Raw genomic sequence first — 13,831 nt, forward strand, 5'->3', positions numbered from 1 at the left:
ACACCACTGCTACACTAAGCTGATCCCCTAACAATGAAGACCAGTTTAACACGTTCACTCAAACGTGGTGGGCCAATCCTTGCAAGAACACTTGCCACTACCCCACCACCACCTCCACCTCCACCTAAACCAGAAACAACCCATTTCGGATTCAAGACCGTGCAAAAGGAAGACAAGGAGAAACTTGTCGGAGGGGTGTTCTCCTCGGTTGCTTCCAAATATGATGTTATGAATGATGCTATGTCCATGGGTGTACACAGATTATGGAAATCACACTTCATCGACAGATTGGATGCAGGTATGAGACCAGGAAGCTCTAGACCCCTTGATTTTTTGGATGTTGCTGGTGGTACCGGTGACATTGCATTTGGATTGCTTGATCACGCCGAGAAAAAATTCGGTGATGTTAGTTCGACCATGACTGTTGCTGATATCAATCCTGATATGTTGCATGAGGGTGAATTAAGATTTCAAAAGAGTAAATGGAATGATGGCAGTGATCGAGTTAAGTTCTTGGTTCAAAATGGTGAAATCATGGATAAGATCGAAGACAACTCTAAAGATGTTTACACTATTGCCTTTGGTATTAGAAACTTCACCGATGTTCAAGCAGGTTTAAACACGGCATACAGAGTCTTACGTCCTGGAGGTATTTTCGCATGTTTGGAATTCTCTCAAGTTGAAAATCCAGCAATTGACTATGCATACCAAGCTTATTCTTTCAGTTTGTTACCTTTAATGGGTCAATTGATTGCTAATGATAGAGATTCTTATCAATATTTAGTGGAAAGTATTAGAAAATTTCCAAACCAAGAAACTTTTAAAGGGATGATTCAAAAAGCAGGATTCTATGTTCCTGAACCAGGATATGAAAATTTAACTTTTGGTGTCGCCAGTATTCACATTGGTGTCAAGCTCTAGGTTTATATATATTCTTGTACATAATTAATACACTGATGTAATTGAAACTACGAAATCTTCGGTGAGATCAAGCGTTTTTATGAACTTGGCGTTGTTCTCATCAATATCATCTTGTAATAGTTGTATTTGTCCATTGGATATTTTGAAACGGATATATATTTCCTTAATATCCAGATATGCTTCAACTGTAAGATATAAGTCATTGGAAGTCACATCAATATCATCAAGACTTACTTGAAAGTAGTTTTCTTTGGATGTAGTAGTTTGATCATTCTTTATAAATGATTCAAGATCAAACATATCGTTAATAGGCTGAATAGTACTGTAGGTGGCAGTCTCGGAAATTGCATTCAATCCTAATAATTCTTCATCAGTTACATCATCAGGTAACTTCAACGAGTCCTTTAATTTCTTCCGAATCTCTTCGGTCAACTCTTTATCATTCTTAAAGGACACTCTTGAACTTCTTCGTCTACTTTTTCTTCTTGGTATAATACAGTTGTTTTGACTTAACGTGCGGTACAAGTTGGATAATACAATGAAATTCCTTAAAATTGGAATCAACAGGGAAAGGTCGTATAAATGGTTGATCTTGACGCTTTTCAATGGTATGAAGTTAGATATCAAGTCATGATTTATCAAACATGAAACATTTCTTCCAAGTATGTTTATAGAATCCACGACTTCTTGCGAGTTGTTGATTTTATCAAATATTTTAAAAAGTGGATCAGTAGTATTTTCTTCAACAGTGTAATCTAAACCGAGGTATTCCAAGATATATTTTGGAACATAAATTGGATGATTCAAAACAAGATCAAACATCCACGGCAACATAGTAGTGTTTGTTCCATCGTTGTTAACGGTTGGTATAACTGCATCTTCAAATTCAAACTTGACTCGTTCTTTATTACCTTGATTAGCTATCTCCCATTCCTTCTTATTATTTTCAAGCAAATACTCGTGGTTATATGATGAAGAAACAATATTAAATTGGACATTGTAGGTGTTTCCAATAGCAGTATTCAGTTCATGATTAATGTACCTGAAATCTTTCCAGAATTCAAGGAACAATCCTATTTTACCTTGGGTTATGTCATGGATTTTTACATTCCCTATTGCATTATTTAACCCTTGTTCGATTTGCCAGTTATTTGGATTTCTTTCGATCTCCAATTGGCTTATAGTGTGAAGCAATAAGGCTGTTCTTTCGATATATGTGAATAAATCTTGATTGGAATTGGCATATTTGTCAATTATGGCCAAGTATTGTAAATTCTCGGGAAATTTGTTAAGCTTGGGTTGAGAAAGATTTGCAAGTAATATCTTCTCCGCAATAGACTTTTCATCACTGCTTTTTTTCAAAAAAGTAAGTGGGTTCTTGTTAGGGTTGAGTTTTATCACTGTTATTCCATGGTTATTCTGAACTGACTCTATATACTCCTTGCTATTCTCGGTAGTGTGGGTCAGTTCATTACCAATTGACAACGAAATATTACTCACCTTCCTATCATTCTCGAAATCAATGTCTAATAGAATCGAAGAAGCAGCAATGGTTAATCTTTGTTGGTTGTTTCCTTCAACATTGCCAAATTGGAAACTGGTATCAATAAACGTCTCCAACTTTAAATGCTGAGCTAATTTTTGAACTAATTCAACTGAAATTTGAAAATTGGACGAGTAATCATAGAGTAGTTGAAGCGACGTGTCTAGTGATTGATTAAAGCTTACCATGGTACTGTTCTAGTTGTGGGTGATGTATCCTTATGAATGTTGATTGTTTTTTACAACCAAATTTCTCAACTCTCATTTTTCTTACAACCAAATCTGACTAAGAAAAAATTTTCCTATGAAAAGTAGAGTCACCAGTGAAGCAATAAGCAAAAGACATGTCGTTGATAACACCAGAGATAAAATCTCTTATAGATCCAGTAGTATCTAGTCTCAAACGTCACCAAATAGAAGGAGACCAAGAAATTGCCTTGGCAATTGCCCAGTTGTTAATGAAGGTGATTTCGGCTGCCAGATGGACCAATACCTACGACTTGATTAGCATTATCAGACAAGTTGGCATCATAATTCACAAAGCATATCCTAGAAAAATCATACCTGGAAACATAGTAAGACGTGTTCTTGCTTTAATACGAGATGAAATTGAAACTGAACACGAAAATACTCCTATGATGAGCTCAATGTTTTCGTTGTTATCTACTACTAAGTGTGAAGTTAGAGAAGATCATTCCAAAAAGCAGATGTCAGATATGAGAGCAATTATAATCCAAGGAATTAGAGACTTGGTTGATGAAATTACAAATGTTAGTGAAGGTCTTGAAACCATGTGTGTTGATTTAATTCACGATAATGAAGTCTTGCTTACACCTACCCCTACTTCTGACACCGTATTAAACTTTTTAATTAAAGCTAGAACCAAACGTAATTTCACAGTATTGGTTATGGAAAACTATCCTAATGAAATTAAAAAGGCGCACCAATTTGCCAAAACCTTGGCCCAACACAATATCGAGACCGTTTTGATTCCGGATACAACCACTTATGCCGTCATGTCAAGAGTTGGGAAAGTTATAATAGGAACCAATGCTGTATTTGCTAATGGAGGATGTTTATCCAATTCTGGTGTAGCCAATGTTGTTGAATGCGCTAAAGAACATAAAACTCCTGTTTTTGCAGTTGGTGGATTATATAAATTGTCACCATTATATCCATTCAGTCGTGATGATTTGATTGAAGTTGGTAACTCCGGACATGTATTAAACTATGATGATTTTGAATTGGTGGATAATGTTGAAGTTGTTACTAACCCATTAGAAGATTATATTCCTCCTGAACATATTGATATCTTTATAACCAACATTGGTGGGTTCGCTCCTTCATTTATTTATAGAATCGTGTTGGATAATTATAAAGTAGAAGACAACAAATTGGAATAGACTCAACCTTGATTAGATTTAACTATTTTAATTAACTTTGGTTTCTTCTTGGTTACAAGGCAAGAGGGGCTAATAACTAAACTTTGATTCTCAGGATTTGTAGGAGCAGCATTTATGGTATTGTAGTTTGATTTGGATCTTTTCTTTATAACTAATGGTTTTGTATGGTAGTCATTGTCTTGATCTAAGGACGAATCGTGGTTAAGTCCAGCAGATCTAGTAATCTCTTGATCCACTAATGAAGTCAATTGCTCTAGTATTGAAATTTGTTCATATTCTTCCGATGTTCTTTCTGTGGTATAACCGGTTGTAAGTAATTCTTCTTCTTGCCAGGAATTTGGTATATAAGTTGGAGGATCAATTGGCTGGAATAGCCTTCTGAAAGAGTCCTGAATTCTAGTAAAGAAGATGAACCTTCTCATGGTTAAAGAATGCCTGTAAGAAGGAAGAGTAGTTGCAAAAATTAGAAAACAAAAACTACAGTGCACAAATAAAACTTAGAAAGCCATATTTTTATTTAGATATAAAAAAACAATACCATATATATATATAACAAGCAATTGATGACCAGCATATACTCGCTGTTTATAATTTGTTCACCTTGACACTAACAACATTTGGCTTTTCTTCCTTGTCAGGTTCAACCTTTGGCAAAACAAGTTTAATTGAACCACCAGTAATATCAGCCTTGATATCATCAGGATTGATTGGCTTAGCAAAGATTCTGCTACTGACAAAAGATCTTGAAGTTGATCTGTTTTCATCTTTTTCTTCATGGGAAATTGAAATAACCAATTCATTTTGTTTCTTGTGGAAATCAATCTTGACATCTTCTGGGTTTAATTTACCTTCTGGTTGAGTGAACGTGACCAAGTACTTGTCTTTTTCTTCGGTTGTTTTCAAATCTTCATCAAATCCAACAAAGTACTTACCAGCATTGAAGTTTCTCCAGAAGGAATCATTGAAGTCACGCAGTAAAGTAGATTGGCCTCCCCAAGGAGTTAAACTAATATCATCACCTTGAGTGATTTGTCTTGGGTTGTAATCAGCTGGCTTTTGAGTAGTGTATCTTCTTGGTCTAAAGAAAAAGTCGTCGAAATCGTCGTCAAAAAAGCGGGAAAACATTGTGAATATAATTGATGTTTATTGTTATTGAAGAAGAGAAGGAATATGAACTAAGGGACAAGAGGGAAACTACACTTCCTTATATATTCTTCGAGTCCTAGCATGACTGTTTAATCTCCTCCTTTTGCTGGTTGCGAAAAAAAGGAAAATCACGCTACTGGAACATTCTCATTTTTTCTCGAAAATTCTCTAAGCTACCAAGGGGGGGGGAGGGGGATACATGTTGCTGTGATATTCTCTATGGGCAAAGATTTCATAGAACTCACTGGAAATTATATACTTTTAACATTGCATGGATTTTTCTAGATTAATTACACATTGACACATTCACTCTTGTATCTTTATGCTCCTTGTTGGGAAAGGGGAGAACGGTTTAGAAGAAGACAATTTCAAAGTTCGAGCACGTCATTGGTTTTCTTTGTAGCCTTGATCATACTGTGTAGCTTGCCCCAAATATTGCTGTTTCTTATTAAAGAGACAGATCTAAACAAATGCAACACGTTGATAGCCTTTACTCAACTGTTCCTCGACTCGTACTGACGAGTTACAATACTACTGTATTTGAAATTGGAAACGATTCGTGGTTTCTAGTATCAAGATACATTCATCTATGCAGCTACAACTGGCAGTATTGATTACTAGAGCTTGCAAAATCTTATGTACTTGTTAAACTGACTTTCTACTATACTTTCAAATCTCTGTAGTAAATTTCATATTTGGTAGCGCCGGTAATGAATCTAAATATAGTTTGGAGAAGTCATGTCTTACATTTAATTATAATCGATCATGTAATTTTCTGTACTATATAGATTAAAGGCAGAAAGACCTAACTATGAATATAAGTAGCATCGATTTTAGCTAACGATGGACCCAAATACAATATCATCTTTCTTCTATAAGCACTTGGATTTTCGGTTTGTACTGGATTACCCTCGAAATAAACGGTATCCAATTCTTCAAGCTTACCTAATTCCTTACCAATCTCTTCAAAACTTGAAATTTGATTATACGAGCACCAGAAATCAGTCAATTTAGTTAAATGTTTGAGATTTTCAATATGTTTCAACTTGTTTGAAGTGACATCTAAAACTTGCAAGTTTACATTATGTTCAAGATTTTCAATTTTTTCAATACCATTATGTGATAAATACAATTCTTCAAGATTTATTAAATTCTCTAATCCTTCAATTTTAGTAATTCTGTTGGATTGAATTGAAAGAACCCTTAAATTAACCATATGGTTTAAATTCTCAAATTTGTAAATTCTGTTCTTACCTAACCATAATTGTTCAATATTTACATTATTATCAAGATTTTCGATTTTTTCAATCTTGTTTCCTCCCAATTCTAAATTCTTTAATTTTGTCAAGTTTTCAAGGTTTTGTATATGTTTGATTTTATTCTGAACAAAATATAAGTTTTCAAGTTCCACCAAAGTTTCAATATTCTTGATATTCTTGATTAAATTGAATGAGAAATCTAAATTCTTAAGCTTAGTTAAATGCTTTATAGAGCTTGAAATATGATTGATTCGATTATCGTAAAGATCCAATTCGGTTAAACTATCTGCGATTTCCTTAATGCCGACAATTGACGTGATTAAATTTTGTCTCAAACATAACGATTGTAATTTGGTAAATCTTGACAAATTCAAATCTTCAATTGATCCGATTTTCAAATGAATCAAATCTATATAGTCAGTATCGATGTCGTAAGTTGAAGCTAAATCTTGATCAGCTTCAATTGATTCAACATTGTTATCAGGAAGTACAGTACCAGGATACTGAACTGCATCATTTTCCCCATGGTCATCACCTTCGTGTTCGTCGTCTTCTTCTTCTTCATCTTCAGTATGAGATAATACTGATTCATCAACTAAAGTATTGGATTCGATTCCAGAAGCACTTTCCCGTTGGGTATCTGGAATTTCTGCTGGCATTGTAAGCTTCAAATGTTTATTGAACAGTTTGGTTGCCACTTCTAGTAAATCAGACTCCCTAAAAAATAAGGTGGCCCCTCTTCCTTTTCTCCGCACGTGATGCAAGATCATGTGCCTAAATCGAACCAATTAAAAGAGATCTTCGTTTGCTTACAGAGAAGATACAAGGAGATCAGTATCACCACCTACACATGAGTGAAATATATGATAGAGTGCCTACTGAGAGCTAAAGAATACTACACTGCAATATTCATGCAAAAAGTTCTTACTTTCAGCTATATAAACCTGATTTTCTCAAAAATAATAATATATTTACAGTTGTACAAAAGTTAGACAAGGACCTATCTTGATCCCATCTTCAATATCAATTCGTATTTCACTAATACTTTTGTTCTTCTTTAAAGATATATTCGACGGCTTCACCAACAGTCTTGATTTCGTCAGAAATCTTATCAGGGATTTCCAATTCGAATTCTTCTTCTAATGCAACTAATGCTTCAACAGTGTCTAATGAATCTAATCCCAAATCCTTTTGGAAAGAAGCTTCTAATGAAAGTTTGGATTCTTGTATAGCAGCAACGGTCTTTAAGGCTTCAAATGCTCTTTTGGTGACTTCGTCTTTGGTGATTGGTGGAGCAGCGTAGAAACGAATTGGCTTAACAATGGAAGCTCTAACAATTGGAACACGAATAGAACGGGCAGCTAATCTAAACATCTTGGAAATATTCTTTTATATCAAATCAAGTGAGTTAAAATGAAAAATGGGGTTTGTCGTCCTTTGGAGTTTTTTTTCCAATGACTTAATTCTGTCAACTTCTCTCTGGACGAATCCGAAAAAAAAAGCACAAATTTACAGTTTACAGGTTAAGGGGGAGGTTGCGACATTTTTACTGGTTAATTTGCAGTTAAGTCATCCCGGGCAATACTCTACTTAAATGGGTAAAAATGCCGATACATTAACCCAGTAATGCTCAAATGAGCCGGTCCTATATGCCTGGCATTTTAAATCTAGTACTTTACTATATATCTACGAGAAAATTCCATAATTGATTCATATATTTAATCGTATAAAACTTAAACACTACTCAATTGCCAGTTTAAACAATTGAACTCGTTCTAACCGAACAGTGTTAAACGTCGTTGTACTGTTTGTTCTTGACATACGTCCACTCATGGATGAAGTCGTTGTAGAAGTACCTAACGAACCGTTAGATCTATTCGTACGTGATTGTCTAAGAGGAGATCCAGGATCCTTATCCTTTCTAATCAATGACATTCTTTGGATCTTGTTGGAGTTCAGTACACCATTAAGTTCACCGGAAATCGTCAATGCTTCAATTTCATCCTTAAAGTTCTTCTTATATTGGTCAAGCATATTATCATGGGTTGCCTTCAAATTTGGAGTAACAATCTTTCCATGTAATTGTAAACATCTATTCAAGATCATGACAAGATCATCAAGAGCTCTCTTTAATAATCTCAATTTATCTTCGTCTTGATCTAATTTAGACAAGAAGTCACGGTATTGACCAACACCTCCGTTTACAGGTGAATCAACAGTTCCGGAAAGTTGTCTAGTCATTTCCATAGTTAATGCACCAACTTCGTGCTTCTCCTTAAGTGCTTGATTGATCTTACTTTCCAATTGAATCAAATCGTTATTCTTGTTGATCAAGGTTCTAATGGCATTGTCCAATGGTGAAAGCTTTACTGTCTTGGATTCCTTAATGAAACTTCTATTCATTAATGTTGGGAATGAAAGTTGAGTTTCATAGGTTGTTTCTTCAGTCCATAAATCAAACACTGAAGAGTATCCTGGAAGTCTCTTCATAGTAGTGAAGAATCTCAAATCTCTATTTCTAGCATATTGTCTAACCCCAATCGAAGTATTGAACACCTTGTCGGAAATTTCATCAACTGGTTCAACGACAGAAACATACAAGAACCTACCATTCTTAAATTTTTCCTTGGCATTTCTAGCTTCATTCTCTTCAGAGATAATTCTTGCCCCTGGGAAAATATTCAATAATCGTTTGTAAATCGAAGTGATATGTTCGAATGGCATCCCTTGATAAATTTGCTCACGGCCTCTGATATACAATGGGAATCCAGTACCGATAAACTCCACTCTAAAGTATGAGGGTGTCAACTTATCCGAAGATTCTAAATCCAAATACAATTTAGCCAATTTACTGTGAACATATGAAAAACTCTTCAAATCTAAAGTATGTTCGTGATAAGCGTCTAACAATCCATTATAAGCATCAATTGCACGTTCCAAGGAGTTACCCTTGATATAATTCTTAGCAATCATGGTATACAACAATTCCTTTCTTTCAAATGAAGTTTGTTGAGCCAACTTAGGTTTATAACTTTGTGGTACAATGGTTTGTTGGTCCCATGTGTAAATGGTAGAATATAATTCCAAACTCAATGCAGCTTGAATGTAATCCTTGCTGTTAAGATATTCTTCATACATGCTGCTAACATAATTTCCAAGCACTTCTTCTTTACCTGCATCTCTCAAATATGATCGACAATTGATTTCATGGAATGATCTATCATCGTTAAACTCAGGGCCAACAGGAACACTGAGCAAATAGTTCAAAGCATCCATGTATCTTGAAAGATTATGAACAAAATCGTAAACATCACCAAACATTTCATCTTCAACATCCAACCTAATAGTAGCTTTCAATTGAGAAATAAACGACTCTTGTTCACTAGGTTTTGGCTTGTAGGCAAATCTATGGTAAATTTCATGTAACCCATACAAGATTTGTCTGGTCAGTTCATTGATGTTTTCGGTCACGTTATATTCAGTAATCAAGCAACTCCAAATGATCTTGGCCGAGACTTCTTGACATTGTTTATTTCTCTGTAAGGCAAATAACATTAATTCGGGTAAAATTCCATAAGCACTACTATCCAAGAATTCAATTTGATACCCACCATATTTTTCGAAGTTGAATCTAGCAATATCTTCATTTGAAGCATACCATCCTAAGGCATCCCATGCCTTCGAAAGTAAACCAGCAATTCTGTCACGCATCGTTCCTGTGATTTGAGAACAAGCTCTTCTGGGAAGATCAGACAAATGTTCTACAGATACAGGGGCAATTGTACCTAATTTGAGTAAGTTTCTAAAATAGATTCCCCAAAGAACAATATCAAATGAATCCATATCATCTTGCAATGGGATATGCTCGGCCAAAAGCAATGGACTGATTAATTCCAATGCACATAAACAACCTTCACCAATAACGGCGTAAAGTGACAACCATTTATCTTCAGGGAAATACCACCCTTGTCTAATATGTCTAAGACCCTTCATCATCTCAATAAGATCCTTACTACCAAAGTTGCTTGTTAAATACTTTTCTGCATCAAAGAAATCGTCCTTGATTTCAAATTCTAATAACCTAAGTATACCTTCTTCACCAGCGGCATTCTTACCAATCATACCCATAAAGGAAAAACAGGTTGCTATTTCAACTAATAATTCCACCATAACTTCATCATTAACAATTGAATCAATAGAGAATTCCCGGAATGGGTATTGGGTCGGGAAAAGATTGGTGAATGTACGCTTTGGTTTAAATTGATCATTTGTTCTCAAATAGGTATTGTACTTACTGAACACACTGGCAAGTACTGGAAGGAATTTCGTTAATGAATAACACATTTGAATATCTTCTGGATCTTTACTTGGTAAAACCTTCTCCCACAAAATAGTACAAACAGTATTAAGATTAGTGCATGCTAGTCTTGAGGCATCAATATCTGTTGCACCAGTTAATACTTCAAATGCCCAACGAACAGAGTTACTAACAAGTAATCTTCTAACTTCTTTATGGTTATCAATGTATTTAGAATGAAGCAAACGGTTGTTCAAAAGCAATTTCCCAATAATAACTTCATGTCCTTTTGAACCCTTGATAACTTGAGTTTGTCCATAACTTTCTTCATTTGCTCCCAAACCACGAGTTCCAATGGCATCTAAGAATCCAACAATGGAAATAATAATTCTCACAGGATCCATACTCAGTCTGAATGATAAGACATAATCAACAATATTCATAATAAGAATTTGATCTTCAGCTAAATTAGGTGTTGGAACAGCCAAGAATTTAGCCACTCCCATAAATAACATACCTAAAGATTTGTAGTACTCTTCTTGTTGGTCAGTAACTCCCTTCATGGATACAATAGCCAATCTCATGATATATGAAATCACACGACACATTGCTCTTGAAACTGCATTCCATTCAACATCAACTTTATGGAAAACTTTGGCAATGGTTGACAAATAGAAAATCCCAACTTGTGGTGGACTTCTATACTTGATAGAATAATTCTCAATAAGTTGCAAATATTGTTCCTTCTTTCCGAAAAGCACATCCATCAAGTGAATGGTGGATCTAAACATAAGATCAAGGAAAGTTTCCTTATTTTCCATATTTTCATTATTCAACACACAATCGACAATACCATGGAACGAACTTAATAACTCAGGGAAATACTTGACAAGTTGAGAAACACCCAATTTACAGAAATTTTCCATGGATTGGGAAAGAACATCAATTCCGGATGGACCTTGACTAATCAAACTTTGATATTGGAAGATATTATCAATTGAAATGTCGGAATTATAAATCTTTCCAATATATTCAGTACTAACTTCAACACGACCAATAACAACTTTATTGTTTAACGATTTAATATCAATTGCCCTTTTGTGGAATTCAACCAATTTGTTGCCTGCTTTATAAAGAAGTTTCCCTTGACCAGCTAAAGCACCATTGACATATAATGTCAACAAAAGGAAATCTTCCTTGGGAAGTTTCTTAGATGGGTTTTGTAACGAAATCCCATTGACTTTAACAATTTCACCAATACTTTCTTCAGGATTAACCGAAACTAATTGCCAAGTACGTTTTTCTTGTTGGTTGGATCCTTTGGCAAATGCAATCAATTCATTATTTGGAGCACTAACTTCAATAGTCAATAAATCGTCTCTCATTGGATTATGAATCAAACTAAGTTTACCCATATTCAAATAGATACGTTCATAATTTTCAGCTAAGGGATCAAAGAAAATTGGTTTAATTCTCGAGATTGGTCCTGTATGGACTTCCCTATGGTTGTTATAACCATTACCTAATTGATTCTTAAATTCCTTAACGGTAACAATCAATTTTTCAGCTCTAGGATTAACAAACACCCCAATACTGGAATTGGAAATAATACGGTCGGCTAACCCACCCCAACCATCATTACCTTCAACATCAAGAATTTCATTGTTATTGTTGTATTTGATTGAAGAAGCATACAAAGAAATTGCAAATCTATGAGATTCACCAGAGGCTAAAGCACCTTCGTTTGAAGAGAAAACTCTAGTGATATCAGCTACACCAACGGCAATACCCTTTTTAACACGCTTAAGGTATTGCAGTTGATGACTTGGCAATTTCATGGTGATATCAATTTCTTCAGTCAAAACAGCAACAAGATAAATACGGTTATTATCAATTTCAGTAATTGGAAGGTTAAGGAAAAGAGCAGCACTGAGTTTTTCAATATCAACCAAATCGTCAACAGTATTGGTTTGAACGGCAAAAGCTTCGGTTAATCTCTTGGTGGAGTTACGAAGGTACATGTAAGCAGTCATACCAGCAAAACCTGGAGGTTGATAAGCTGATGAACCAGAAACTTGTTGGAAATCAACAAGAATATGGGAACAAATGTTTGGTTCACGAAGTAATTTCTTGTTACCTTGGGATTTCAAGTCATAATCAGCTTGGTTCAAATGGGCATGGATTGGATAATTCCCAACCAAAGCACCTAACTCACTGTTTAAAGCGATTCTTGCGGGAATGGTGCCATCCAATGATAGAATTTCACCAGAAAGAGTTTCTCTAGCTAAGATTGACTTGTACCCAGAGATATCAGTATCTCTGTTATCCAAATCATAACTTTTTTCATTCAAACGAGCAGCTCTGGAAGCCAATTTTTTGGGAATCTTGTTCAATAAATGAGTGGCTTGTTCTTTGGCATAAATAGCTTCATTGGTGGAAAGTAAGTTGTTGCTTAACTTGATTTTGGTTTGGTGTAACTCATGGAAAAGTGCAACTAATCTAGTGAATAATCTAAATTCCCCAATGGAGTACAAAGCAAAAAGGTGAGAATTCATTAATTCCAAAGAATAGCCAATTTCTTCGATAAGATTGCCAACGTTCTTAGAACCAAAATCATTAGGTAACTTGGGGATTTCTCTAGATTCTTCCTCAGGTCCCTTCTCAGCTCTTTCAATTTCACTAATAGAAGGAACAACGTGTAAGCTCTTCTGGGGAGATACAGCTTCAATTTTCACCTCTGGAAATGGAACAACTTGTTGAACTTTAACATATTTCAAAGGGAAAACAACAACGTTGCAGTTATCACTAGGCAAGTCATCTAAGTTAACGGAGGTCATAACAAAGTCATGGGGAAAGGGCTTGGATATAGCATACCCTCTAGCCCACTTATTATCTTTTGTCTCAAAGATATAAACTTCGTCACCAGGATACAAGTTTCTAAGGTTATCATTAACTAAATTGGGATGTTTATCAAAGGGCAAGAATGCCTTGACAATCTTACCTCTCAAAAAGGCATCAGTTGGTGTCCACGTCATGGTTGAGTTGGATACAGTTACTTGTTAGAGGCAACAATTAGGAAATCGAAATCAAATCGGCCGTTTTTTTTTCTCTATAAATTTTTGTGCCTGATTTTTTTTCTCTCGCTAAATTTGGCAGCATTTCCTATTTGGGACAATTTGACGATTCGGCTAACTTGCTCCACACAATTTAATTAGCGGTTAGGCTGAGAAGTAATTGTTTGATGTTTCGCTGCACAGTCGCTT

The 13,831-nt window shown here is 35.1% G+C and overlaps 7 protein-coding genes across 7 annotated transcripts; 2 read left to right on the forward strand and 5 right to left on the reverse strand. All coding sequences in view use genetic code 12, as the record gives it.

Moving 5' to 3' along the window:
- MED1 (Med1p) lies at positions 1 to 2,693 on the reverse strand (the record flags this gene model as incomplete). Its single annotated transcript, XM_007374641.1, has 1 exon — positions 1 to 2,693. One exon carries the CDS (start codon positions 2,650 to 2,652, stop codon positions 946 to 948), a length of 1,707 nt encoding a protein of 568 aa, XP_007374703.1.
- On the forward strand, positions 6 to 2,686 carry COQ5 (2-hexaprenyl-6-methoxy-1,4-benzoquinone methyltransferase; the record flags this gene model as incomplete). Its single annotated transcript, XM_007374642.1, has 1 exon — positions 6 to 2,686. One exon carries the CDS (start codon positions 34 to 36, stop codon positions 919 to 921), a length of 888 nt encoding a protein of 295 aa, XP_007374704.1.
- A 92-nt stretch (positions 2,694 to 2,785) lies between the features above and the next one.
- GCD7 (translation initiation factor eIF2B subunit beta) lies at positions 2,786 to 5,027 on the forward strand (the record flags this gene model as incomplete). The annotated part of the gene is made up of 1 exon (XM_007374643.1): positions 2,786 to 5,027. One exon carries the CDS (start codon positions 2,808 to 2,810, stop codon positions 3,864 to 3,866), a length of 1,059 nt encoding a protein of 352 aa, XP_007374705.1.
- HSP21 (Hsp21p) lies at positions 4,452 to 4,991 on the reverse strand (the record flags this gene model as incomplete). Its single annotated transcript, XM_007374644.1, has 1 exon — positions 4,452 to 4,991. The coding sequence occupies one exon, from the start codon at positions 4,989 to 4,991 to the stop codon at positions 4,452 to 4,454; it is 540 nt and encodes a 179-aa protein (XP_007374706.1).
- A 231-nt stretch (positions 5,028 to 5,258) lies between the features above and the next one.
- On the reverse strand, positions 5,259 to 6,948 carry SDS22 (type 1 protein phosphatase-activating protein; the record flags this gene model as incomplete). The annotated part of the gene is made up of 1 exon (XM_007374645.1): positions 5,259 to 6,948. A coding segment is annotated over one exon (1,057 nt), but the record flags the coding sequence as incomplete, so codon positions are not given.
- Positions 6,949 to 7,181: 233 nt separating this feature from the next.
- On the reverse strand, positions 7,182 to 7,703 carry ACP12 (acyl carrier protein; the record flags this gene model as incomplete). The annotated part of the gene is made up of 1 exon (XM_007374646.1): positions 7,182 to 7,703. The coding sequence occupies one exon, from the start codon at positions 7,643 to 7,645 to the stop codon at positions 7,310 to 7,312; it is 336 nt and encodes a 111-aa protein (XP_007374708.1).
- A 308-nt stretch (positions 7,704 to 8,011) lies between these two features.
- SPAPADRAFT_136173 (dedicator of cytokinesis protein 4 CRK binding protein) lies at positions 8,012 to 13,603 on the reverse strand (the record flags this gene model as incomplete). Its single annotated transcript, XM_007374647.1, has 1 exon — positions 8,012 to 13,603. The coding sequence occupies one exon, from the start codon at positions 13,601 to 13,603 to the stop codon at positions 8,012 to 8,014; it is 5,592 nt and encodes a 1,863-aa protein (XP_007374709.1).
- Positions 13,604 to 13,831: the final 228 nt, after the last annotated feature.

This window comes from Spathaspora passalidarum, assembly GCF_000223485.1.
Source record: "Spathaspora passalidarum NRRL Y-27907 unplaced genomic scaffold SPAPAscaffold_3, whole genome shotgun sequence".
Classification (NCBI taxonomy): Eukaryota; Fungi; Ascomycota; class Pichiomycetes; order Serinales; family Debaryomycetaceae; genus Spathaspora; species Spathaspora passalidarum.